Source organism: Zalophus californianus, chromosome 7 (genome assembly GCF_009762305.2).
Source record: "Zalophus californianus isolate mZalCal1 chromosome 7, mZalCal1.pri.v2, whole genome shotgun sequence".
In the NCBI taxonomy this organism is placed as follows: Eukaryota; Metazoa; Chordata; class Mammalia; order Carnivora; family Otariidae; genus Zalophus; species Zalophus californianus.
In genome coordinates this window covers 98,577,915-98,604,522 of record NC_045601.1, presented here as the reverse complement: position 1 = coordinate 98,604,522, position 26,608 = coordinate 98,577,915, and the positions used below count along the sequence as shown (strand labels likewise).

At 44.3% G+C, this 26,608-nt stretch overlaps 2 protein-coding genes and 1 non-coding gene across 3 annotated transcripts; 1 reads left to right on the top strand and 2 right to left on the bottom strand.

Moving 5' to 3' along the window:
* Window positions 1–282: 282 nt before the first annotated feature.
* Window positions 283–925, top strand: LOC113926412 (ubiquitin-conjugating enzyme E2 variant 1-like). Its single transcript, XM_035728383.1, has one exon. The coding sequence runs from the start codon at window positions 283–285 to the stop codon at window positions 724–726; it is 444 nt and encodes a 147-aa protein (XP_035584276.1). The 3' UTR covers window positions 727–925.
* A 4,873-nt stretch (window positions 926–5,798) lies between these two features.
* On the bottom strand, window positions 5,799–24,722 carry LOC113926413 (glutathione S-transferase A4-like). The gene is made up of 6 exons (XM_027601259.1): window positions 24,124–24,722; window positions 22,717–22,956; window positions 15,706–15,812; window positions 14,479–14,530; window positions 11,545–11,677; window positions 5,799–7,735 (listed from the first exon to the last, which is right to left on the bottom strand). The coding sequence occupies exons 2-6, from the start codon at window positions 22,721–22,723 to the stop codon at window positions 7,729–7,731; spliced, it is 306 nt and encodes a 101-aa protein (XP_027457060.1). The 5' UTR covers window positions 22,724–22,956; window positions 24,124–24,722; the 3' UTR covers window positions 5,799–7,728.
* LOC113928149 lies at window positions 17,327–17,428 on the bottom strand. The gene has a single exon (XR_003521828.1). It is a non-coding gene; the product is annotated as a U6 spliceosomal RNA (small nuclear RNA).
* Window positions 24,723–26,608: the final 1,886 nt, after the last annotated feature.

The window sequence follows — 26,608 nt, the reverse complement described above, 5'->3', positions numbered from 1 at the left end:
ATGGGTGAGCCTTGAAACCAAACACAAAATGATAAATATTGTATGAGTCCACTTATATGAGGTACCTAGAGTGGGCAAATTCATGGAGACAGAAAATAGAACAGTGTTTACCAGGGCCTGTGGGAGAATATGAAGTTATTATTTATTGGGTATACAGTTTCAGTTTAGGATGATGAAAAATTTCTACAGATGGAGAATGGCGGTGGTCACACGACAATGTAAACACACCTGAAATGTACACTTAAAAATGGTTAAAATGAGTTCCAGCGACAGCGACGCAAGATGGTAGCCACCACGGGCTCAGGAGTAAAAGTCCCTTGCAATTTTCGACTGTTGGAAGAACTGGAAGACGGCCAGAAAGGAGTAGGAGATGGCACAGTTAGCTGGGGTCTAGAAGATGACGAAGACATGACACTTACAAGATGGACAGGGATGATAATTGGGCTTCCAAGAACAATTTATGAAAACCGAATATACAGCCTTAAAATAGAATGTGGACCTAAATACCCAGAAGCACCCCCCTTTGTAAGATTTGTAACAAAAATTAATATGAATGGAGTTAATAGTTCTAATGGAGTGGTGGCCCCAAGAGCCATATCAGTGCTAGCAAAATGGCAGAATTCATATAGCATCAAAGTTGTCCTGCAAGAGCTCCGGCGCCTAATGATGTCTAAAGAAAACATGAAACTCCCTCAGCCACCTGAAGGACAGTGTTACAGCAATTAATCAAAGAGAGAAACCACAGGCCCTCCCTCCTCCCCCCCATTCGATTTAAGCAGTCATTTTCCACAGTAGTACATTTTCTAGATACGTCTTGTAGACCTCAAAGTACTGGAAAGGAAGCTCCCATTCAAAGGCAATTTATCTTAAGATACTGTAAACGATACTAATTTTTTGTCCATTTGAAATATATAAGTTGTGCTATAACAAAAAAAATGGTTAAAATGGTAAATTTTATATTATGCATATTTTACCACGAAAAAACACAAAGAGGAGGGGCACCTGGGGGGGTGCAGTCGGTTAAGCGCTGAACTCTAGATTTCAGCTCAGGTCATGATCTCAGGGTTGTGAGATCGAGTCCCACATTGGGCTCCATGCTCAGCCAGAGTCTGCTGGGGATTCTCTCCCTCTCCCCACGCTCATGCTTGCACTCTTTCTCTCTCAAATCAATAAATAAATCTTTTAAAAAAATGAGAAATAAAACACACAGAGGAGACATATATACAAACCAGAGACACCTGTTACCTTGCAAGAAGAAAATAATTGCCTGGAGCATCAGAATGTTCCTGGTAGCTGGCCAACATACCCACAATCCTGGACATAAAAAAAAAGTCTGTACAAGATGCCGTGATGAACGCAGAATCCAAGGTAAGAAAGTGGGGTGATGTTGAGAGCTGGCTTGATTCATGAAGTTATAAACTCAGGGTCCACCATCAGCACTTCCCAGGGCAATTTCACAAACTAGTAGAGAAGAAATGGTCATATTTGTAAGCCCTGGATTGACACTGCTCTAACTGCCCCAAGGGGTTGGCTGATTAATTCCTGGCTTCTGCAACCCATCCAGGCACACAGATTGGGAGGCTCTGTGTCAGGGGGCCCAGAATACTCATGTTCAAGTGCTGGAACAGTCTCCAAATTCCCGTCCTTTGCACCTTGCCTTATAAAACTGCTAAGTGAATTCTAACTCCCTTTTGCATTAAACCCTATTTTCTTGAGGTTAGACCTCAACATCCTTAACAAACTTAGGAGCTTCTGAGATATCCTCACAGAACTTTGACATTCTCTCTTTGCCTAGAGGAGTCTGTAATACCTTATTTCATTCACTGTTGAGAGAAGGAGCTACCAGCTCAGGCAGGACACCCTCTCACCCATGAGGGCAAGTCTTATTGGACCTGTCCGCAGGAAGTGAAAGCCATAGGAAGATGACCCAGGGTTATTACCTTGGCATTGTGGGTTCATGCCAGTTTTATCTTGGAGAAGTGAATGGTCTGTGACAGAAAGCAGATCAGAGATGGCCTGGGGCTGGGGGTGGGAGCAGCCTTTGACTGGGACAAAGAAGATTTTGTGGAATGGGAGCATTCTAAAACTAAAAAAGAATTTATAATTCTATTTTCGAATTTAACCAACTGAGCCATCTGGTTAAGCATCCGACGCTGGATTTCCACTCAGGTCATGATCTCAGGGTTGTGGGATCGAGCCCAGCAACAGGCTCCACACTCAGTGGGGAGTCTGCTGGTCCCTCTCTCTCTACCACCTACCCCACCTCTCCCTCTCTCTTGCTCTCTCTCAAATAAATGTATCTTTAAAAAAAAAAAAAAGAAATGTGACGTTTATAAGAACAGAAACAGAAAACACTGAGCTGCAAATGTTAAGATTTGCCCCCTTTACTCAGTGTTTGCCTTACTTAGTTAAAAAGCTTTATCAAAAAAAAAAAAAAAAAGCATCAAGTTCCAATAGTATTACAGTCTGAAAGAAAGAAGTCTTAGCCTTGCAAGGTTTGGGGGCGAATACAATTGATATTGGTTGGAAAGGGCTATGGGAATAAAACAAAAACTAAAAAGCACGATATGCTTGCTGACTCAGTATGGTAACAAGCTGCAGAGGGCAGGGCATGGGAACACCCAATCCAAATCTGCCTTTTCTTAAGCAACCAGGAAAGACTATCTCCCAGCTATCTTCAGTCTCGCAAACTGAACACCAGGCTACTGTCAAATCTATTTAAAAGACCATGGATCCTGACTGCTGGGTCTGGGTTCAATTCAGCCACTCATTAGCTTAGACCAATTTGCCTCCCCTCCATGAGTCTAGTTTTTCCCATCCCTAAAGCCGGAATATAATTCCTGCTGGCAGCACACAGGATGGGAGCTTGGCGTATGGGGTAACAGAATTGCCGAGCCTCACTTTCCCTATCTGTAAACTGGGGAGATAGTAAACCTTTGTGGCCAGCATGCCAACTCTCTCCTCCTGGCAATGCCAGCCCACTCCTCTGAGGAACCTCTTCTGCCAACTCCCAGTGGCTGCAGCGTTACCTCAGTGCTAGCCCCTGGGTCACCTGGCATGAGGATGAGCCAACCACAGAAACTTGGAAGAACCTGAGGCCAACACAGAACGAAATCTGGGCAATCCTGATGGTCTGAAAGGTCTCTGGATTCATACTTGTTCTTTCAAACGTGTGAGCTAATAAACCTTCTTTGCTTAAAAGCAACAACCAGCACCCCGTGCCCCAAATCAAAAACCAAAAACAAAAACAAATCCTTTTCTCCCAATTTTGCTCAAGGCTGGCAAACCGGGGGTGGGGGGGGGGTGGGAGGGGGGTTGCAGGGCTTTGTCTTTTGTCTTAAGTTTTTCACTCTAGCCCTGTGCAGAGAAACTCACGCAGCAATCCCACATTCTAAAATCTAAGCTGGAGTCCAAAAGGAGGACTAATTATCAACACCAAGTTAGGAAAGGTCATTATGGGGTCACCACACAGGTTTTAATTCTTTGTATGCTGAGGTTTAAACAAACAAAACAAATGGGCTTTAACTGAAACGGAAGATTCATAGTTGCCAAGAAAAGAAATTCTCACCTTCTAGAGTGCTAAACTCTTGAAATGGGAGAACAAAGCAGGTAACAGGATCTCCATCCCAGTATCTTCTGGAAGAGAGGAACTCCAAGGCCCCCACTCTCTGTTTTACGGGTATATTGAGCTGACCGTCTTCACTTGTCCTTCTTTTGGTCCAAAGCTATGACTCTCTGGTGGTGGGGGAGAAGTTGAATGTTGCTGGGTGCTCTTGGGCTCTCTGAGGCTCACTTCCTTGGGTACCCAGAGTTACCTCTACTAGTTGGGGTAACTAGGCAATGGGCCCAAAGAGAACCCTATAGGGAAGAATGAAGGTGTAAAAACTATTACAATAAAGACAGCAAGTTGTACACATGGGGTTATTGGATGATGAACCATGCTTTGGCCCTGGCTGGCCGTCCCTCTGTCAGGTGCTTTTAGGGTGTACTCGGAAAATGTGCCAGGTTGGGGTCAGACTTAGGGCTTGTTTTCAAAAGCCAGGAAGTAGAACCCTAGGCAAAACAGGCTTAGAGCTATGGGAACTAAATCACGCTGCGCTTGGATTCTCAAGGGAGGCACCAGGGCAAGACCCAGGGAGTGGGAAGACCCAGGAAGTGCTTGTGTTTAAGAACAATCCAGGGAGGGGAGGATTTTACTCTTTCACTGTGAAAGCCTTCTAAAGCATTGAATTATTTACCAAGACCATGTGATTATAACAAATAGAAATTGACTTACAATTATGAATCATGAAAAATAAGTTCTTTTCCTTTTCTCACCTAATTTCTGCCAGGTCAGACTCTTAGCTTTGGTGGAGGTCAGAGGAAAAAGTCATCTCACACAGAGAGTGGCAGAGTTTTCCCATGAGAAGCCTTTTCTCCCCTTGTCTTACGCATCGTCTGGTAGTTGGCCGTGGCCTTGCCAGAGTGGCGAATGAGATCAGGTGATTAGCTCAATGAGAATCCCTGAATTGGGATTTGACCATGGTGGGAGCAAGAGCTCAGGCCCTACACAGGCTGGGCTGGGGGACACTGAATGGCCCAGGTGGTCCTAACTCTGTTGATCAACCTGTCGCCTGAGTTGGGGAGGAAAAATGGATGGGACCAGATATCGTGTAGGAATGGTCTTGGCCTGTGGTGGTCCTGAGGAAAGGGCATGACGTCCGGTGAGCCATCAGGTCATTTCACAAGTAAGGACATGCACGTGGATACTCACTCAGAAGCTGACCAAGGGTGTGGCCCGGGCAGGATGGCCCAGTAGCAGTTGAGAGCTGGTAGAGTCATGTACCTCAAAGGACTGGCAGGAGCCCTGCTCTAGACCACAGACCCCTCCACCGGAAACCCCAGCTGTGCCTGGAACATCACCCTCCACGGGTCCTCCATCCCCCACCACACAGGGCCCTGATGTGGGACTGAGTTCCAGATTACCCAACTTGGGAACACCGTAGTTACTCTTAAAGGACAGGAATCTTTGGGTCAATTCGTATAAATATCGGTTATATCTTAATCTCAGTGTTACTTGTTTCAGCAAAGTAAAACCCAGTCTCAGGTGGCTCTGTTACGTGGAAGAGTGTTGTCTAGTTGTCCAAGTTTTTTTTTTCTCGGTCTCAGAATGATGTTCTGTGGAAATCCTGTTTCCCTAGTCTTTCTCACAGGATTTTCTTGCATCAGCCATCATCTTACTCCTGATTTGTCATTTGTCACTTTTTTTTTCTATACCAAGTACTCAGGGTCATTGTGGGTGTTGGGGGAGATCCTGGGCCCCAAATCTCTGCTCCTTCTTCCAACAGTGGTCCTGATCTCGGTACTGACAGTAAGAACAGTGCCTTACATGGGCCCTACCTTGCCCTAAATAAATCAGCCTCTGATTTATTGACACAGAACACTGATTTCATCAAAGTTGGAACCATCATCCACAACTGACAAGTTTACAAAAATTTCACACACCAGAATGGCTTTGTATTGCATTTAATTGGTGTTTGCTGTTTTCCTGGCTATATGGTTTTGTTCTTTTCAGACACTTGGCTCCCAGGATCTACAATTCGCTTCGCTGGGCGGCCCATACCAATGCTGTGACCAGACCATCGCTGTCTGCCACGGTAAGGCCTGCTGCCGTTAGAAGTGCAGGATGCTTCTGACCACCTTCACGTAGTGGCTATCTGCGGGGGGGGGCTTCCTCTGACTCCCAGGCTGCAGGAACTTCTTAATTGTAGGGATGTTACTGACTCTTGTTTTAAATGCCTGCGATGAGAACCGGTAAAGTCAGAGCCTCGATAGCAGTCGTGACCTTTAACAGAACTTTGCCACGGGAGGGGGGTGCTTAGACTGTCAGCTTAGGGAGCCCAGTGGGTTGAATCTGAGTTAACCCCTCAACACCTGTTTGCTGGGGGTTTCCAGAAAGCTAATACAATGGCTAGTGTGTTTAGTGTGAATGAAATTATCTTCTTAAAAACTCATTGTCCCAAGTAGATGGCACATATTAAAAACTCTAAAAAATTCATATTCTTTGACCTATTAATTCCTGTTCTAGGAATTTATTATAAGGGTGAGCAAAGAAATCGTGTAGGGCATGAGCAAAGAAATCATGTTAAGAATGTTAGCAGGGTGGGGGTGCCTGGGTGACTCAGTCAGTTAAGTGTCTGCCTTCGGCTCAGGTTATGATCCCAGGGTCCTGGGATCAAGCCCCACGTTGGGCTCCCTGCTCAGCGGAGAGCCTGCTTCTCCTTCTCCCTCTGCTGATCCCTCTACTTGTAGGCTCTCTCTCCGTCTGTCAAATAAATAAATAAAACCTTAAAAAAAAAAAAAGAATGTTAGCAGGGTGAAAATTTGGAAATAACCTATGTTTCCAAGAAAAGAAAACTGGTCATATAAACTATGGTATGTCCTTACGAGGTATATAAGCCAGTAATTTAAAATGACTCATATATAAAAAGAAAGAGGAAGGTCCCTGTATTGACAGGGAAAGAGCTCTAGAATGCACAGTTTAGTTTAAAGAAAGGGGGAAAAAAAAAAAAGCCCAGGGCAGAACAGAATATATTTGCTGTTTTGTGTAAGAAAGCCAGGAATGGGGATGAGAGAGAAATAGATATTCATATTTGCTTGTATCTGCATAAGTAGGAACACTGGGAAGTTACACAGGAAACCAATAAAAGTGATTATAGGGGCAGAAAGGTGGGAGGGCAGTGGTGGGAATAAACTTTCTCAGTTGACGCCCTTTTTATATAGTTCTGATTATTCAAAAAGATGTGACTCTATCGCCTAATGAAAATAAAATGATATTATAGAAGAATATTTGCTGACCTGTCAAAACATGCATGATAATTTTTTTAAATGTTAAAAGCGGGCCACAAAACAATATTTAGTATGATCTTATTTTGAGGAAAAATGTAAAATAATAGATCAGAGAGTCTAATCCAGTAGTAGCATTTGGCTAGTTAGGTCTTTTCTTTTTTTGTTTCATACAAATACCTGAACTTTCATTTTTTTTGTAGTAAGAAAAAAATACTATTCTTAAACCACAAAACCTATGGTCACCTCTTAGATAAAATGTTTCTAAGGAACTGGAAGAGAGGCCAGCTCTGGTCTGGCAGTGGCAGGATTGAGAGAGGGATGTCTAAGGACCAGCAACAGCAGGAGATAGGCAGGGACACTCAGGCAGTAGCTCTGAGCAATGGAGGGACATGGTGGGGTGTCCTCAGCATCAGGGGCACTAAAGGGGGGCAGAGTTGTCCGGTAGGCACTGGCGAGGGAAACGACAAAGACAGACTTGTCAGCCTTGCTTCATCAGGAAAAAAACACTTAAAGCGCGCGCACACACACACACACACACACACAAAAGGAAAGCACTGAATGTTTATGTTAGAAACAAAAATAACCTATCTCTCTCCCATCATAAGGGTTTATTTCCTAATGATCCTGTAGTACAGAGCAGGAGAAAATTGCCAAGATGCAAGAAATAATGATTTTTTAACAAGTCTTCTTTTAAGATTGACCTGGAGATACATTCCATTTTAGTCTTCGTTTCTATTCACTTTGTGTGGCTGGGCTTTGTGTGGATGTGAATATGCTACCTTTAACAAAGGGAAGTCAGAACGGAAGCATCGAGTTCTTCCACCATTAAAATCACTTCTAACAGTTGTATGTCTGCCCAACTGAATTTGTTGCCAACGAGAAAATCCTCTCCATGGTCTTTCAAAATCTACAGAAAGAGAAATAACAAAGAATATCAAATAAAAGTAAAGACTATTTTGCCTGGCTAAACACTTATAAAAGCAGGGAGTCTTCTGTCCAGATCAAATTTACTAAAGAATCTTTTTCTTGATAATCTCCAATACTGCTGGAAAGGATCAGATGAAACCAACTCTTATGCACTCTTAAACATTTCTGTAAATTGGCACAGTCTTGTTGGAAGTTTGTCAGTGCTTATCAAGACATTTTAGGTAGTGAAGGGCTGGAATGGAGCTCTCTCTTATAAGCCTACAGCTGGTTAAGTAAAACTATACCCACCAGTATAGGGAGACACGAAGGTCATGATTAGTTAGGATCAGGCTACTATACCACAAGTAGAAAATAGTATCAGAAAGCCCATTTAACATTACAATTCAAATAATCATACAAGTTTTTTTTTTTTTTTTTTAAATGGAAGGCATTTCAACAACACTGTACATTGCTCCCGAATAAAGAGGAACTGGATCGTCTAGGACTCTGAGGTACTGGCAAGACTCTTCATTACAGCTTCATCAGTAGTAAATCATTGTTTCCCGAGACTGAGACTGAGGAGAAATGCCACAGAATTCTCTCGCAAGCCTTTATTTATGGAGCCCTCTGCTAACAAGGCTTTCTTACCATGTCCCATGCTGTCCTCTAAGTTTGGAAACTTACCACATGTATTTCAAGGACATTCGTAATTAGTATTCACTCCAAAATGACTTTGGGAAAGTTGTAAATTTAAAAGACCTTGTTCTTTTGATTGAGGCATGATTAGCCTCCACTATTAAAGAAACATCTGACTCGGTGAATTTAAGGTGCCGATGCCCTGGGCTGCTGATGGCTTATTTTAAAAAATCAGAACAGAAAGGCTGTATCCTTTCGTTGCATTTCGTTTATTGCCATTCTGTTTTGTTAGAGGTTCCACATAATTCCGTCACGTCATTTGTTTTGGAACCCTTATTAAAGTTTTGGTTCGAGGACAAGAAAGCACTACCCTAGCTGGTCTTTTCAGATATTCATTCGGGAACTACTCTTCTGAAGTAAGTCCTGGATCCCGGAATCCCGGGAAGCGTCAGCGGGAACTTGCTGCGCCCGAAACCCGCCTCTCAGTTCTCGTCCATCTCTGGAATGGGAGGAGGAACTGAGGGTAGCTGAAGGACGCCAGCAGCCGCGCCCCCTGCTCCCCCCGCCCCCTCGCGGGATCTGCGCGCGCAGCGGTCGCCGACCCGGACCCAGGCTCTCGCGAGAACACCCAGGCCTCCCTGCCCGGAGTGGGTGAGACCTTGCAGCCGCGAGGCAAACTGGATCCCCGCCGCCTACGTTTTCAAAGGGGGAAAGTAACGAGTTCTCGCTCTCAACGAGTAAAGCAAGATCCTCCTCTTTTTCGCGGGGAGTTTGAACGCAGCCAGCGCGATCGTTATCATGAGGTCCAGGGTGCCATCATGTACTTAGTGATCCTGACAAAAGAGCGCGTGACTCGCGTTCCCACGGTAACCTTTGAGTATGGGGGTGTCCTACTTCGCCACCGCGATGGCGTAAATGGATATTGGGCCAAATGACTTTTCACATCCCTTCCCTTGAGAGTCCATGCCCGGGAATGATTTCTGGAACCAGAGCCCTCCAAGGGACCCAAGGATACTAGGGTCTCTGGAAATGTTCTTTGGATGAAGGGATGTGTGAAAAAAATAAGCGCCTCCAAGTTGAAATCTGCCATAAGTAAATAAATACATTATTATGGTTTTAAAAACCCAATCGAGAGGCGCCAAGAGCATCTCCGTCATTAAGCGTCTGCCTCCGGCTCGGGTCATGGTTCCAGGTCCTGGGATCGAGCCCCGCATCGGGCTCCTTGCTCGGCGGGAAGCCTGCTTCTCCCTCTCCTGCTCCCCCTGCTTGTGTTCCCTCTCTCGCTGTGTCTCTCTCTGTCAAATAAATAAATAAATAAAATCTTAAAAAAAAAAAAAAACCCAACCGAATTAAGTTTACCAGAAGTGCAAAACTATTAGTACCAGAACATTTTCACTTCTTTAGGGAAGATGTATAATTTAGCAGGTCTTACCCTGACCTGGCACCTGAGAAAGAAAAGTTTGCTTTCCTAGTCAGGTCAGACAGATACCTGGATTTCATTCTCTAAAATTTTCCTTTCATTGACAAACACAAAAAGCTAACAACAACAACAACAATAACCAAGAATGGTAGATCTATTACCATAGATTATTTGCGTGTTGGTGCAGTTATGCTGTGCAAGTTATCTTTACAACCAGTGTGCAAACATTAAGGGTTGTGTGTCTGTGTATCCCCCACTGTATGCTAATTGCTCAACAAATTTGGTTCAATGGTCATCTTTGTGTTTCGCATTTTAATATATATTAAAGCATAATTTACATTATTGTCCTATCTGAATTACAAATCATTTTTCTTACAGGTTAGATTGTTACCTAGCTGGTCATCTTTAATTGTAAAAAAACAACACATGCGTCAAAACTATGAGAAACAGATTGCTTTTGCATACTACCACTTGTTTACATTATAAAAGGATTCTTTTCACACACTGTTTGAAATTGCTTCTCTTGGCATATACTTCTAGGACTGTGAGTTAGGATGACTAAGTTCATTTTAAAGTTGGAGCAATGGAAAAGATGGGGCATGCTGCTTCTTGTTATGGACTTTGCTCATTCCTATGATATACTCTCTCTCTCCTTCTGAACAATTGAATTTGGATCTTTCTCCCACCATGTCTTCTATATATATGTATGGACCATCCCACAGTGTCGTGCTTATGGTGATGAGATTTCAAGGACTATTAAAATGGCCCTTTGACCCCAAATCCAGATAAAACTTTAATAGTTGTAAGTCTTCACTTTGTCTTTAGTTTACTTATCTCCTATAAAACTGAACCATTCCTGGGAGTAATCAGCCATCCTCAGTCAGGCCTAGCATAGTGTCCAGCACATAGTAGATGCTTGTATATATGTGCAAAACTGTGGACACCAATCTTCACCCCTGAGTAATTGTGATAAAACTCAACAGCTCCTTCCGTCAATAGATAGGGTCTGTTTTCTGGGTTGATCTCATGACTTGCTTTGACTAACGGAGTGAAGTGGAATTGGCCAGTTCTGAGCCTAGAACTTAAGAGGTCTTGTGTGCTTTCAGTCTCTGTCTTAGAACCCTCCCTAGCTACCCCAAGAACAAGCTCGGCATGAGAGGATGAGAGACACTTGGCCCATTTGCCCCTCGGTTGATCCTCAGCACCCAAAACCAGAGCCTCCTGGCTGACTATTGGTTGATCACAGACCATATGAGTTAGTCCAGCCAAGAGGAGTCAAGCCTGGCCCAGATAATGCCAAAGCCCACATGACACAGTAATAAATGCAGGCTGACTTAAGTCACTGTGTTTCAAGGTGATATGTTACACAGCATTATTTGTGGTAATAGATTATGGATATAACGCTCAATGTTTGTTTGCTGAGTCAGTCATTTCCACCTTCATGTAGAATAGTTTACCAGGTCATTTTATGAGAACATATTTTGTTAGGAGTGGAGAGAGAATATGAGAATGTTGAATGCCCACCACTATGAGTAGTAAAAGGGAAGAACTGGAGTATTTATTCACTTATGCATCAAAACGATGAGAAACAGATTGCTTTTGCATGTGGGTATGGCAAGAGCATCTCCCCTTTGTTCCCCCCTTGCCTTCTCCCCCCAGTCTAAGTGGAAAGGCTACACCTTAACTGGGTCCCAGGAGGTGCAGGACTACAGAGCTTAGATAAGAATCAAGTACAGACGTGAACACTATGCTACCTGACTGTCTCCTTCAGGTCCTTCTCATACAAGTCGTACTTGGCAGCAAGGTAGCTGAGGATGACTCTTGTCTGCGTGAGCACCATTCCATCAACTTCAGTCATAGGCACTTGGCCGAAAAGCAAGCGTCCATCTGTGAATTGAGCAAAGTGAGGTTAGGATACTGTCCTTCCATGGTCCAGGTAAGCCTGTAGGAGGGTCTCTTCTAATTTTGTTGAGTGATTTTGTTTTCATCCAAAGTAGTAAGTTGAAGACCCCAGTTGTTGAGGAAATGCCTACCATTTGCTTTATGGAAAATCTGAGATTTGTTTGATGGTTTCACACATTTTTGTGTCTTGGTTAATCATGATTGTTTAAGACGCTATACATTGGGCGCCTGGGTGGCTCAGTTGGTTAAGCGACTGCCTTCGGCTCAGGTCATGATCCTGGAGTCCCTGGATCGAGTCCCGCATCGGGCTCCCTGCTCAGCGGGGAGTCTGCTTCTCCCTCTGACCCTCCCCCCATCTCATGCGCTTTCTCTCTCATTCTCTCTGTCTCTCAAATAAATAAATAAATAAATAATCTTAAAAAAAAAAGACGCTATACATTTACTATGACTGTGTTATAGTATAAGTGCTTCTGGTTCTCAAAGTTCATCTCAGGGTGGTGGGTTGTTAAAAATATTCACCCCACTCCCCAGATATTCTGATTCAGGGGTGGAGGCTGGGAGCCTGAATTCTTTGAAAAGCACAGCAGGTATCACTCTAGGTCTATGTGGCAGCAGGACGGATGTGACAGCAAGAACCCCGGCAGACGAGGTCCAAACGCCAGCTTTAGCCCTCCCCAGCCATGTGACTATAAGCAAATGACCTATCTGAGCTTTAGCTTCCTTTGCTCTAAAACAATAATAATATCTATCTAGCAGGATTTTTGAAAAGATGAAATGAGATAAATAAACACTGAATACTGTCAATAATTAGTGTTTAGTAAAGTTAAATTTTCTTCTTTGTGAGTGACTGCCTATATAAGTAATGCATTTAAAGATGTACTATAAATAGTGCTCTTCATAGGTTCTTGAAGAAATAAATGGCCTTTAAATTTCCTTTACCACCTGTACATTGCTGAGAATCAGTAACTTTTTATCCAGAATAGGAACCGGATTTCACTAGTGCATTGGCAAAGGCCAGAATTAATTTCCCCAACTTCCAGTACTGTTGCTACTTGACTTAATGAGAGGCAGTAGAGGATGGTGGAGAGGAAACCACCATAGGAACTTTCCAGGGAGCCAGTGTCCCTGTCTAGTTGATGACTTCAGGCTTCCCTGAGTCTATTTTCTGATCTGCCCATTGTAGAATTTCCTTGAGCAGGAATAAGATCACCTTGTGACCATGCTTTTGAAATATTAGTACTATTATTAATGGAGAGACTGCAAAATCTCCATTTCCTAAAAGCAGTTCTACATTTGTCCAAGACTGAATGAGCATCTAAACTGGGCTCTGTGCTACTGCTTGTTAGTGATGCAGAAGATATTAGATTATTAGATACGATCCATGCTTCTAGGAGCTGATGATCTTCTTCAGAAGGATTTTTAAAACTCTCGGATCAAGAGTATAGGAAAGGATCTTGGAGATCATTTAGCTCACTCATATAATAGACTATGGCACTGTGAAGGCCAAGGGGGCAAACATGACTTGCTCGAAGGCACAACAGAAGTGGGCCTCCTGACTCTTCAGCCCACAGCCCTCTCTGCTGTCCCTCTCTGTCTCCTATTCACAAATAATGGTAATGCCCAGGAGAGTGTCTCAAGCACAAGAGTAGCATCACAGACTCAGGGAGGGCTGGAGGATTTCATAGGGTATGAGGGAGGAGTTCTTGCCGGAATGATCATGGAAAAGTTTCTGGAGATGCATTTCATTTACTTATTCAATACATATGTACTTAATCCCTACCACGTACCAGTGACTGGCCTCATTTGGGGTGGAGTAGGGCAGAAACAAAGAGAATGGGGAGCTTCAGGGATATTCCAGACAATAAAGTTCCTGGACAAGAATTGGGTAAGGGGCTAGCCAGCCTTCCCCATTTAGTGAGATCTACTGGTATACTGCATCTGTGACCACAGAGATTATTTTTATTTTATGGTAAAGAGATAAGATGCAGAGAAGTTAAAGGCCTTCTGCGAAGTCATACAGTTTGTAAATGGCAGGTCTGCTGATTACTAGTTGAAGGTTTCTCAAAAAAATAATATGCGTCAATTTCATGACTGTTTATCAGCAATGGTGGGGACATCCATGTTTCCTTAGGTAAGGAAAGTAACGTTGTGGCTATTAGAAGGTTAAGAAGCACTATGAAAGTACTAGTCTTTTCTCTTGGTTTGAGAAACTTTTCTAGGAAATCGTAAGGGTGAAAGACTTCCGAATTTAATCAAATTTCGGTCTTTTCGATAGTCTTGGTTCTACAATTGTGACCTGATAAAATGGTGTCTGTTAATCTGTTGAAACCACTAAGAAGAACGGATATGAGCCATGAGAACTAGAGAATATTTTAGCCCAAATTCCCCTTCCCTTCCAACCCACTGGATCATTATTTAAGAATTCTTCAAGCATTCTTTTTTTTGATGTAGTGTTCCATGATTCATTGTTTGCGTATAACACCCAGTGCTCCATTCAGTGGGATGGGGAGTATTGAACCAGTTAGCTGAGTCAAACCCGGGCTACCATCTCTCACTGAGGTCTGGGTCAGAGTCTACTTGATAAGCTTTTATGACAGCTAAAGACACAAAGCAGATGATAAATTTAGCCCTGTGACAGGGTTACAGTGGGCACTCAATCAGTGTGAGCAGTCCTTTTTCTAATAGGTGTCACTCCAGAGTTCTGTGTTCTGTATTGAAATGAATATTTCCAGAAACAAATGTTTACTTTTTCCAGTAAGAAAACATTGAATAAATCTCAGGCTCACCCTTCAGCAACTTCTCATATTGTTCTGTTGTTTCAATAAATTCTTCTTCAAACTAGATAAAGGATAGAAACTTTGTTATAACTTTAATGTCCTCAGAGGAGGGGGGGAGAGAGAGAGAGAGAGAGATTCACAGTATAAAATGCCCAATAGTTTTCAGAATGAAAATTTTAAAAGGAACCACAAAGTTGTCAGTTTCCACACAGCTGAAAATTCCTCCAATGTGTGTGTAGATTAGCTTCTACGGGCATGGGACTGGCACCCCTTTGGGGGTTTTGCCTACTAATAGGATATCCTCAGCCCCATTCATATTTTCCCTTTTCTTCACCTTAGCTCTTTTTTCTCTCCAAATTCTTGTCCTTTTCACCAGCTTCCCCCAGTGATTTCCCTTTTTCCATTCCTCTCTTTCCTTTCTTTTCTCTCTTGTGTGTCATTCTCTCTCCCTATCAGGTCAAATTAAATTTCTCTTTAATGCTCATACATCAGTGAAAGGGATCTGAAGATCATTATTCAGGAGGGGTTACCATTATTTATTGATGGAATCCCTAAAGCTTCTGTGGGAAAGATTGATTTTTTTTTTGTCCCCTAAACCTTGAGATGCGGGTAGGATAAGGTGAACAAAACAAAGAAGGTCATGCACGAGTCCTTGTCTTAAAGAAGATGGCATTCTTATATGTTAATAATTTAAAAAAGAAGATGGCATTAAAATGGGGAAAAAGAAGTCTATACCTTCCAAATAACTTGTGAACATCTATGGAAAAGTCAATGGTTAAGGAATTCAGAATTAAGGAAAGATCCCAGTGGGGCAGACCTTTCCGAGGAAGGCTCAAGAGGAGACCAGACTGCAGCTGGGCCTAGGGTTCCAGTTGGCAGCCATGGGTAGAACGAGACTGAGTTGCCAGGCCAGAGCTGGAAAGACCACAGGAAATTAGCTGGTTCCAGTGAAGACAATAATCCAGTTATGGGTTTCCTCTCTCTCCTTTGTCTTATGAGTCACCAGGACTTCTTGGGCCCCTATGAAGCTTCCAGAACATCTCCTTAGGCTTCCACCCTCCCAACCTTGCTTAAACAGAGGCCTATGATCCCTCTCTCACCTCTTACAAAGAAAGGTAGGTGGAAAGGGAAAGAGTGGATCTATCTTGAAGGCACCCTCCTAAATTTTGAAGGGGGAAGAGGACCACTCCAGTCCACCCAAATTACCCTCCTTCCTTTTCCCAGTCAGGAACCAACCTCCACTCCAGCTGCAGCCAGCAGCCAGTGGATCGACTCCATCCTGCCCCGGCCACGAAAGTAGAAGAGCTTGGGTTTGGTTGCCATGTCTCTGGGCTTGGGGTTCTCTGAAGGGCAAAATAAGAAAAATAAGAAAAGCAAGAGAACAATGATCACAGAAGCAGGATGGTGGTTACCTCCAGTGAGGAGAACGAGGGTTGTGATGGGGGAGGGATACGGGGAAGGAGACTGGAGTGCCATTAATAGTCTGTTTCTTAAACAGAATTAATAATCAGTCTTTATAACTAGTCTTTAAACTGCAGGTAAATGCACTCTCCTGTATGTATGCTCTCTCACAATTGAAGAAAAAAAAAAAAGAACAAACGATACATATCAAGGTATCAAGGTATTCCATAGATTTGAGAGACTGTCTCTGGTATTTTGAGACAAGAACCCAGAGTTAATATGATGGTTTCGTGAATGATCTTGCAAAAGAAAGTATTATCTAACAGTGTCAAGGAGTTGGGCCGGTTTGGACTGAAATGATCCGTGGGAGTTGGGCACGCTTTCGTTTCTGTCACAAGACTTCTCTGAGTGCTGGGAGAGGCACAGACAAAGGCAGGCCTAGTCAGGACCAGGATTCTAGTCTTGACCCAGCCACCAGTGAGCCAAGCAAACTTAGGCCCAGTTCAGTACCTCTGTCTGCCTGCATGTCTTCATCTGCAACTGGGAAGGGGAGGGATGTCCCTGGGTGACCCGCAACCTTTTAAAGAAGAGGAGAGAGCTAATGCAAGTGCACCTGATTGCGTTTTCCACCTCGCCATGGCAAGGGCCACAGTGGTCATTATGTTAGTGACCCCTGCCTGTCTCACAGGATTCCTGAACGTGCTCTGAGAATACTAAAAGCTCTACACCAACTTAGAGGACTGCTGGGTCTCCTTTTCTCAAATTTGCCGCTCCAACCCCATAGGCAACAATGCATGCTTCAAGGAAATGGCAAAAAAGCCAAGCTTCTGCCGCAGGCGGTGCACATGGGTGCTGTGGCTGGGAGGGTGCTCAGGTGCACCCGCGGGGTGACACATGGCTCTCGGAGAGGCTGACCTCAGCTTCCCAACATAGCACTCACCATGGTCCTTCGCCCACTAAGCCCCAAACTGCCAAGTGTCTTGTCCTAGCTGGGATTCCACTTGAGGATGCTGCCTGTGCTAACAAAATTCACAAGAAAGTTAAAAATCAGAAGATCAGTAGCTCGGCTGATGCTGAAAACTTTGACTGTGAATACCCACAATCATATGACAACTAAGTTACTCGGGTTCACAAAATCTTACAGGTGTTTTGAAGCAATGTTGCCTACAACTACCCTCTTTTCTTTTTTTTTAAGATTTTATTTATTTATTTGACAGAGAGAGAGACACAGCGACAGCAGGAACACAAGCAGGGGGAGTGGGGGAGGGAGAGGCAGGCTTCCCGCCGAGTGGGGAGCCCGATGCGGGGCTTGATCCCAGGACCCCGGGATCATGACCCGAGCCGAAGGCAGACGCTTAATGACTGAGCCACTCAGGCGCCCCCACCCTATTTTCTTATATGTTGGATTTACAGTTTAACTCTTGGAAAAGTTGAATTCCTTCCCTCCTTTGTTTTTTTTAATATGGAACGTGTCACAAATGTGTGCGTCATCCTTGCATGGAGCCATGCTAATCTCTGTATTGTTTCAACTGTAGTGTATGTGCAGCCAAAGCCACACTAATTCCTTTCTTGCTGTGGTCTTGTCATGCCCTGGGCACTGCCTCTGTTGGGTTGCTGTCAAGATTCATTCCTTTTAAGTTGCCTCTTTAGCTACTGAGTGTTGAAAGTTTCAGGAGCTTCCTAAAACCCCACTACTTTATTGTCCTGGGAGACACAATGATTAAAAAGGAACCCAAATTCCCTGATTAGAGAAATATGTTTCAGTGTAGTAACTCACTACCCACACACCTTAGAATGAACCTTACAGTAAAATCAGTGTGGAGAAAATATGACAAGAGGGAGAAGAGAAATGGTGGCTTCGTGTTAACCTTTCCCCAGTGAGAAAACTCCTAAATTTTCTGGTCACCTACAGGGTCCCAAGTAGGATGTTTAAGGAGTAAATGTAAGCATTGTTAGAAGTCAGAAGGAGGAAGCATAGCAGTTCCCCAGCATGCCAACACAGCAGGATGCGCATGCCCAGTGGGTCCCAGTGCTAGAGAAACTCACATCCACATGGGCCATGTTTCAGGTACTGACCAAGTGTCACGAAGGCTGCAAGGCAAACAACCAACTACAAACATCTAACAGCAGCAAACTCTGGGCGACTGACAAATGATTCAAGCCCTCACTCCGAGAACCCCTTCCAGGTCTCTGTCCGTCCTGCTGCCTTCAGACAAAAATAAAGCAATACTGGTGAAGTTAAGTATCACCGTCCATCTTGAGGAGCTCCATCTCTCCACTCTCTGCTTAGCACACAGAGCTCCAGTTTGACCCCTCTCCACTTGCTCTGAGGGACAGGGGTGAGGCTGTGAATCTGGCTGGGGCTGGTCTCGGGTTAATTCCTATTGTTCTGTGTCCCTGAAACCTTCAACCAGTCCAGATTCTGTTTGAAATAAATCTTACGGTGAAAGAATGTGGGACATAGAAACACCTGCGAATACCCTTTTTATAGTAATTCTATCCCGCTCCCCCAGTTAGCCAGAGCTGAATGTTATCCTTTGGTTTAGACCATGGATCCAGAAAAGGTCATGTCTGGTAGCCTCCAGAAAGCTGTTTCTAAGCAACCAATGGTCACTTAAAATGCAGGCTGAATGGTCTTTCTTCTGACTATTCTCTTAGTTATTTGAAACCTATGGAGATTAAAATCCTAGCCCCAGATTGCCCATGAGAGACAGATATCTAACACGACTACTGAGTGTCATAACGTGGAGGCTCCAGACATCGTTTTGTTCCAGAGACCCAGTGAACTCTCTCAGATGAAAGGAGAGACAGCAAAATGTAGTCCTAAAATGATCAAGAGAGGGCAAGCTTCTTGCCAGCATGGCAGAAGCAACACTCAGAGGGACGCAGAGATATGAGCCCTTGGAGGTGCTGGAATAAAACAATGGGGAGCTGGCAGCATCAGGTAGACGGGAGTCTGAGTACGAGGGATGGAAGGTGGTGTGTTCCGTTGGGAGGGGTGCTGTCACCAGGTGAGAAGGGAAAGCTGTGTGCTCCTTAAGGTCTATTACCAAGAACGTGGATCAACACCCCCCCTGGCTTCCCTGAGAGAATGAACACTGAGAAATCTGAGGGCGTGGCTGTGGATCTGGTCCCATTCATTTACAGCCCCTCTGCCAGGCACAATACCCAACCATGTCCGGTCCTCAAACAGAAATAAGTGTGTGTTACTATCCCCATCTTTTAAAGGCAGGGAGCTCCGGGCTTTAGAGTCATGAGTCCTCACTAATGTTGTGCAACGTTTTTCCACCTCTGTAAGTCGCAGTTTCCTAATCCTTAGAATGGGTGTGATGGTTGCACTGCTGACCTCAGGGGGCTATTGTGAGGACTGAGAACTGAATAAAGTAATGGATAAAGTACATCCTGCAATGGAAATTTTCATTCCTTTCATGATAAATAAAGGGAACAAAGGAGAGCGTTTTCTGGATTTCACCCAAAATGCAGACACTCTGCGAACACAGCTGCTAGAAGATCCAGAACCCGAGGTGTTGCGCTCACCAGAAACAAGTCTGTTTTTTGTGCTGCTAATATTACCAACAGGTATGTCCTGAATTAAACCTGGTTCACCAACTAGGCTTCCCGCACAGGACTTATTACTTTGGGAATTGAAAGCCACCTCTTGGGACTCGTAAACATCCCCCCTGTGCAGCTTCACCTGAGATGAGCCATGGGATGCACCCTCCCCCCTAACCCAGAGCCCTGGGGACCCATGCCTAAGGCAGGTGCAGCAGAAAGCAGTAACGATGTCATCACAACCTTTGGATAGTCAGTGTGGGTAAAAACATGCCCAAAATCTTTTAGAAAATGTGGGGGGGTGCCTGGGTGGCTCAGTCGCTTAAGCAATCCACTCTTGGTTTTGGCTCAGGTCATGATCTCAGGGTCGTGAGACCAGATCCCCTGTCGGGCTCCATGCTCAGCGTGGAGTCTACCTGAGGATTCTCTCCCTCTCCCTCTGCCCTCCCCCACTAAAATAAATAAATAACATAAAAAAAAAAGAAAAGAAAATGTGGAAGCACTCATATCTGAGTTTGCCCCAGGTACCAATAAAAGCAAATAACTAAGTTGAAATTTTAGCTCTATTTCTCACTTGAGCAAGTTTTTTAAACTCTGAGCCTCAGTTTCCTCATTTGTGCAATAAGAGTAATAATTCCTAATTCATGTGGGTAGTTATGAGGGGGAAATAAGATAATGTGTGCAAATCACTGAACACAGTAAGGACTCAAATAATGACACACACCCATGAACACATGCATGCCTGCATGCACACATAGGCACACGCACATCCACATCTCCAGATTGCAGCAACATTCACGTGCGACAGAAAAGACTTCTTTTCTGAAATTTGCTTCTGAAAGGAAGGGAAGGCATTCTCTAGGAGTGCGATTTTGGACTATTAGCATCGGCTTCACCTGGAGGCTTGTTAGAAATGCAGACTCTTAAGTCCCTGGGTTAGAGCGACTGAATCAGAGCCTACCTTTTTCACAAGACCCCAGATGATTCACTTGTATATTAAAATGAAGTTTGAGAAGCCAGGTCTGGAGAGAAAACCCAACAAAACTGTATCTGGAGCTTGGTGTGTGGTCCTAGGTCATTCTTCTCAGGGACTGTTGTGCAGGTGTAAATTGCAGAAAATGGTGCTTGAAAAGTAGGGTGAGCAAATGGTGAAATGCCGGAGTTGTGTGTGGCTAAGAAGACAACGAAGGGCAGAGAGGAAATTGGGGGTAATTATAAGTGAACTTCCCATGGTAAATCATTTTTGTTGACCCCCTTTGAGGAGATGTAAGGCTTTCTTCAATCCCCAAGTTTAACCAAGTAGCAGGTGTGTAGCTTCCTTCCAATCCTGGGGCAGGTCTGGAAGAAATGTCAGGTGCCTGAACTATAAAAATGCAAGTTGGTTCAGAATTTGGTAATTTCCTTCATTTCTTCCAGTTTTAACAGTCTTTCTGATCTAATGTCTCTTCCCTTGTCTTCATTCTTTGCCCTATGCTCCTAAATGTGGAACACACGCATCGGGAGAGCAGCCAATCTTTTTGGGGTGAAAATTGAATATTGAATTTTCTGGATAATGAATAATTTTTAAGGGGTTAATTTAAGAGGCTGCCAGTTTTAGCAGATGTTTTGGGCCAGAATATAAGATGTCAATTTTAAATCTATTATTAATAGAAATAGCTATAACATTTACTTTAGCTTCTCCAGTGGATCAGAATGGCCTATCTTCATTACAACCAGCAGATCAAAATGTGTCACTGAGCAAAAAAAAAAAAAAAAAGAAAGAAAGAAAGGAACCTCTCCCAGATAACCCTGTATTCCCCACAGAACTTAAATTTGCTAGACTGGGGGTGCCTGGGTGGTTCAGGCAGTTAAGTGTCTGCCTTCGGCTCAGGTCGTGATCCCAGGGTCCTGGGATCGAGCCCCGCATCAGGCTCTCTGCTCAGCAGGGAGCCTGCTTCTCCCTCTCCCTCTGTGCTCCCCCTGCTTTTGTGCTCTCTCTGTCAAATAAATAAGTAAAATCTTAAAAAAGAAAAATTGCTAGGGCGCCTGGGTGGCTCAGTCATTAAGCGTCTGCCTTCGGCTCAGGTCATGATCCCGGGGTCCTGGGATCGAGCCCCGCGTCAGGCTCTCCGCTCCATGGGAAGCCTGCTTCTCCCTCTCCCACTCCCCCTGCTTGTGTTCCCTCTCTCACTGGGTCTCTCACTGTCGGATAAATAAAATCTTTAAAAAAGAAAAATTGCTAGACTGGACAGATGTAGCATCAATTTAGTCCTAAGTACATAATGTTTCAGACAAAGAATATGTTCCAAGTTGGAAAATAGCAATATTAACAGCATAACCAAGACTTTCAGTAGAGCTTCAAAGTCTGGCTAAATATAGCCTTAAAGTTACATTCCATTTATAACTGACTAGGAATTATTTCTCTTCTATTTTCCTAACCTGAACTATTAGCAAAATATTTCTTTAAATTTTATTGTTATGTTAATCACCATACATTACATCATTAGTTTTTGATGTAGTGTTCCATGATTCATTGTTTGTGCATAACACCGAGTGCTCCACGCAGAACGTGCCCTCTTTAATACCCATCACCAGGCTAACCCATCCCCCCACCCCCTCCCCTCTAGAACCCTCAGTTTGTTCTTCAGAGTCCATCGTCTCTCATGGTTCATCTCCCCCTCTGATTTACTCCCCTTCATTCTTCCCCTCCTGCTTTTTTTTTTTCTTAACATATATTGCATTATTTGCTTCAGAGGTACAGATCTGTGATTCAACAGTCTTGCACAATTCACAGCGCTCACCATAGCACATACCCTCCCCAATGTCTATCACCCAGCCACCCCATCCCTCCCACCCCCCACCACTCCAGCAACCCTCAGTTTGTTTCCTGAGATTAAGAATTCCTCATATCAGTGAGGTCATAGGATACATGTCTTTCTCTGATTGACTTATTTCGCTCAGCATAACACCCTCCAGTTCCATCCACGTCGTTGCAAATGGCAAGATCTCATTCCTTTTGATGGCTGCATAATATTCCATTGTGTATACATACCACCTCTTCTTTATCCATTCATCTGTCGATGGACATCTTGGCTCTTTCCACAGTTTGGCTATTGTGGACATTGCTGCTATAAACATTGGGGTGCACGTACCCCTTCGGATCCCTACATTTGTATCTTTGGGGTAAATACCCAGTAGTTAGCAAAATATTTAGTTAGTTGATTTGATATGTTGATTAGTTGAATTGGACATGTTATCAAAATGTAAGCCTCCTACATGGAACTAGTTCTTCCGAAAAACAGCTCAAGTACTTACCTGGCATTTTTAATACACAGCCAAAGGATATTCCTGGGTGGGGTGAGGGTGTGAGTCACTTCTGTAACAAGCTGGTTAGGGAGGTAGCTCTAGTCCAGCCTCACATGCCAAGCAGTTTCTCCAAAAAGCCCAATATTTCAGTTTTCATGGCTCAGGTACATTTTTCATTTCAGTTTATAAGCCTGGGTGTAGAAGTCGACCTCTCGTTAGTTTTGGAAACATAGCTCAATCCATTAGACCCTAATGGAAAGGAAATATAGTTTCTAAAAGAGATGCTCACCTGCCCAGGTCATTGAGGCTGCTGGGAGAATAAACAGAGTGGACAATCACCTGCCCCACTGGTGTTTAACGATCAGGACAAGTCCTAGAAAAATTGTTTCAGGGCTTGACTAGAGACTCCTCTGTTTTTCAACTTAGCACAGACACCCCAGGGATGCAGGACCTCAGAGGAAGACCCCTATGTCAGATAATTTGGATTATATCCTCCAAGCATACATAAGACACCTAGAGAAGGAGATTTAGCCTCTCTGGTAGGCACCATGGCCCAGAATGGGCACTGCCTGTGTTCTTCCCTTCAACTGCATACAAAAATATGAGATTTGGGGGCACCTGGGTGGCTCAGGCAGTTAAGTGTCTGCCTTCGGCTCAGGTCATGATCCTGGGGTCCTGGGATCCAGCCCCACATCAGGCTCCCTGCTCAGTGGAGAGCCTGCTTCTCCCTTTCCCTCTGCCCCTTTGCCCCAATCGTTCTCTCTCAAATAAACAAATAAAATCTTAAAAAGAATATGTGAGATTTGCCTGAGGAAGAAAAAATGTAATGGCTCAAAAGCTTCAATTCTGCTAAGCGTGCTATTTCCACCAATCCACTGGAACACCACTCGACTCTTACACATTTTTTAAATTACATTTTGGGCGCCTGGGTGGCTCAGTTGTTAAGCATCTGCCTTCGGCTCAGGTCATGATCCCAGAGTCCTGGGATCGAGCCCCGCATCGGGCTCCCTGCTCGGCGGGGAGCCTGCTTCTCCCTCTCCCACTCCCCCTGCTTGTGTTCCCTCTCTCACTGTCTCTGTCAAATAAATAAATAAAATCTTTAAAAATAAATAAATAAATTACATTTCATGTGTGGTATGGGGATAGGAGGGCATTTTAATGTCTAATATGTGTCATGCATAGGCAATGAAAGCCTTTAAAAGGCCTTGTCTAAATGTACATTAGCTATCTTGTTTTCATGTACACATCTACTCCATATAAAAATATGTTCCTTTTATTTGATATAGACAAGTTTAAAATAGGCATTAAATTAGCCACAAAGTTAAAACAATGGCTGACTGTAAGCTGCAAAATTGGACACAAAATATAACTATGCCCCCACACCCAAGAACAGTGTGTAAAAAATTCACCACTAACCTTCTTTCTTCCTGGCTCTCTCTTGGGGTGCTGTGGGGAGGTCAAGTGAGGGTTTATAACTCTTTCCTTTTCCATTGAATGCTCCACCCAACTCAAGGGATTAGCCAACCAATAAGCATTCCTTTGCAGCTTCACTTTACATCTGTTGTTTGTGTATTTGAGAGCATATCAAGTTGCCTAAGTAAGAAGAAGGATTTCACTGGCTCCTTGAACAAATATTTACTGAGTACCACTCCATGCCAGGCACTATTTTAGGCCCTGGGTCTAAAATGGTGGGCATACAGCCCCAATTCCTGCACCCGTGGTGCTTACATTCTAGTTGGGGAAGATAGGCAGTGTCAATATATGAACAAATTAATGTAGTGTGTTAAAAATAAGAGTAGCAACAGATGATTATAGCTGATGGATATGACATCTATAACAGAAATGTCATAAGGGACCAGAAGGAGGAATCGGGAATACTCTAAGATACCTGTGCTACCCATCTTATTCGAAAGTGGTCTTAGCATAGTTGTAAATCTGTACGGCAAACCTTCTGAATGGCTGGTGCTGGGTCCCAGACTCATTAAGTGCTGCACGTCCCCCTCTGTCCGGACACCACAGCCCCCTGACATGTTGTTCTGCACTTTTACCCCTTGGTTTACCTGCTGGGACTTTAGTCGGTGAGCCTCCTGGTTCCTGTGCTTGGGTTCAGCCCTGAACCCTCTCGCACACTATTGTTTTTGAGGATCAATTTCTCGTGCCTGTCCTCTTACTCTATGACCAGAGAGTCTGGTGGCTCAGGAAAATGGGGGTGGGGGTGCCGTGGGCTGAGACTAAAGGGTAGGACTCTGGACCAAAAGGGGACTGGGACAAAACTGGGGTAATGCTACTCAAGGCAAGATGGGGGAGGAGGGAGACTTGTTTTCAGTATGGGAATGGCACTGCACCATTTAAAGTCATTCACCTATAGGCAGGAAAGACAGGGGCACCTGTCTTCATTTGAGACAGCGTGGCCTCTTGCATTTATTGCCTCTAATCCTCTAACTCAGTGCAGAAGCCAACCTTTCTCTCTGGTTGTTTCCTCAGAGCCAGCCCCCTGGTGTTTAAGAGAAGTACAACCCAATGATTACAAAAAGGCTTAGCGTCCACATATTACTAGGCAATGGTACTGCATAGTAAAATTCTTCCAAAATCATAGTATAAAACAGCGCAAATTTGCCACCATCCCACACAACTGCATAATACAGACCCCTGGGTGTTATCAAGTCAATGTCCGGTTCCTATGCATAAATTAATCGACACATAAGTATAAAACGTTTCTGTTCCCTAAGAGGTTAGAAGGAGCGGTCCAAAAGACCACCCTCACTTCTAACACCAGCTCCAAGTTGAGGGGTGCCTAAACACCAGCCTTAGGTTCCACAATCCACTAGAACTCACAGAACATGTTGAAAGCTGTTCTATTCACAGCTATGGTTTACTACAGGGAGAGGATACAGATGAAAATCAGCCAAGGTGGCTTTGCTGAGCAAAATGAGTCTGGGACCCAGCAAAGACACCTGGGTGGCTCAGTCGGTTGAGCGTCTGCCTTCGGCTAAGGTCATGATCTCAGGGTCCTGGGATCGAGCCTCGCATCAGGTTCCCTGCTCAGCGGGAAGCCTGCTTCTCCCTCTCCCACTCTCCCTGCTTGTGTTCCTTCTCTCGCTGTGTCTCTCTCTGTCAAATAAATAAATAAAATCTTCAAAAAAAAAAAAAAAAGAAAGAAAAGAAAATCAGCCAAGGGGAGAGAGGCCCAGGGCAGAATCCAGGAGAGTTGCACACATGGAGCTTCCAGATGTGCTCTCTCCCATGTAATTGTGGACAGCTTTCACTCATCCTGGCAACCCTGTGTGACAATCAATGCAAGTACCTCAGTGTTTGATTAGAGGAAAACCAAGCGCAGGCGTCCTGGTGGTTATCTGTGTTCCCACGTCCACCGTGTGAGCCTCTGTTATCACCACGATACTGGAGGAGCCATGGCTTGGTCGCGGGTGCAGTGCCAGGCAAGCCTGAGGAGCAGTGATGGCCCAGGCTGCTGCTTCTGAGAGAGAGGCCCAGGCTCCTGCTAGGCCCCTAAGACCACAAGCCAATAAGAAGAAAATGGGGGCATGTATCGTTCAGTACTACCTTGCCCAAAGACAGGTCTGGCCGTTGCTTCTGGGAGTTGATCTCTAAGCCGTTGGACTGTCATGTCTGATGGGAACACCTCTTTGCCTGGAAGCCCTGAGTCAGCCAGATAATAACAGCCAGATTTAGGGCGAAAGCTTTGAGCCACACCAACAATGCAGGGTAGGGTGGGCACTTTGGGTCATGTGGTGTTAGCTCCACTCTGGAGGGCTGGAGACAGACCAGCCAGATGGGCCGTCAGTTATCCCCAAGTGATGGAGTGCCCCCAAAGTCTGGACTCAAGGCTCCGGTGAGCTTCCCTGGTTGACAATACTCTGTTGCTTTTCCTCAGTTTTTTAAT

Bases quoted from the DNA above. Each gene is read 5' to 3' on its own strand.
- LOC113926412 (XM_035728383.1), top strand. From the start codon at position 283: ATGGTAGCCACCACGGGCTCAGGAGTAAAAGTCCCTTGCAATTTTCGA.
- LOC113926413 (XM_027601259.1), bottom strand. The intron at 14,531-15,705 runs GTTGGTTCCTGA...TCCTTTATCTAG, and splicing joins TGGCTGCAGCTGGAGTGGAG to TTTGAAGAAGAATTTATTGA. The intron at 11,678-14,478 runs GTGAGCCTGAGA...CTCAATTCACAG, and splicing joins ATATGAGAAGTTGCTGAAGG to ATGGACGCTTGCTTTTCGGC.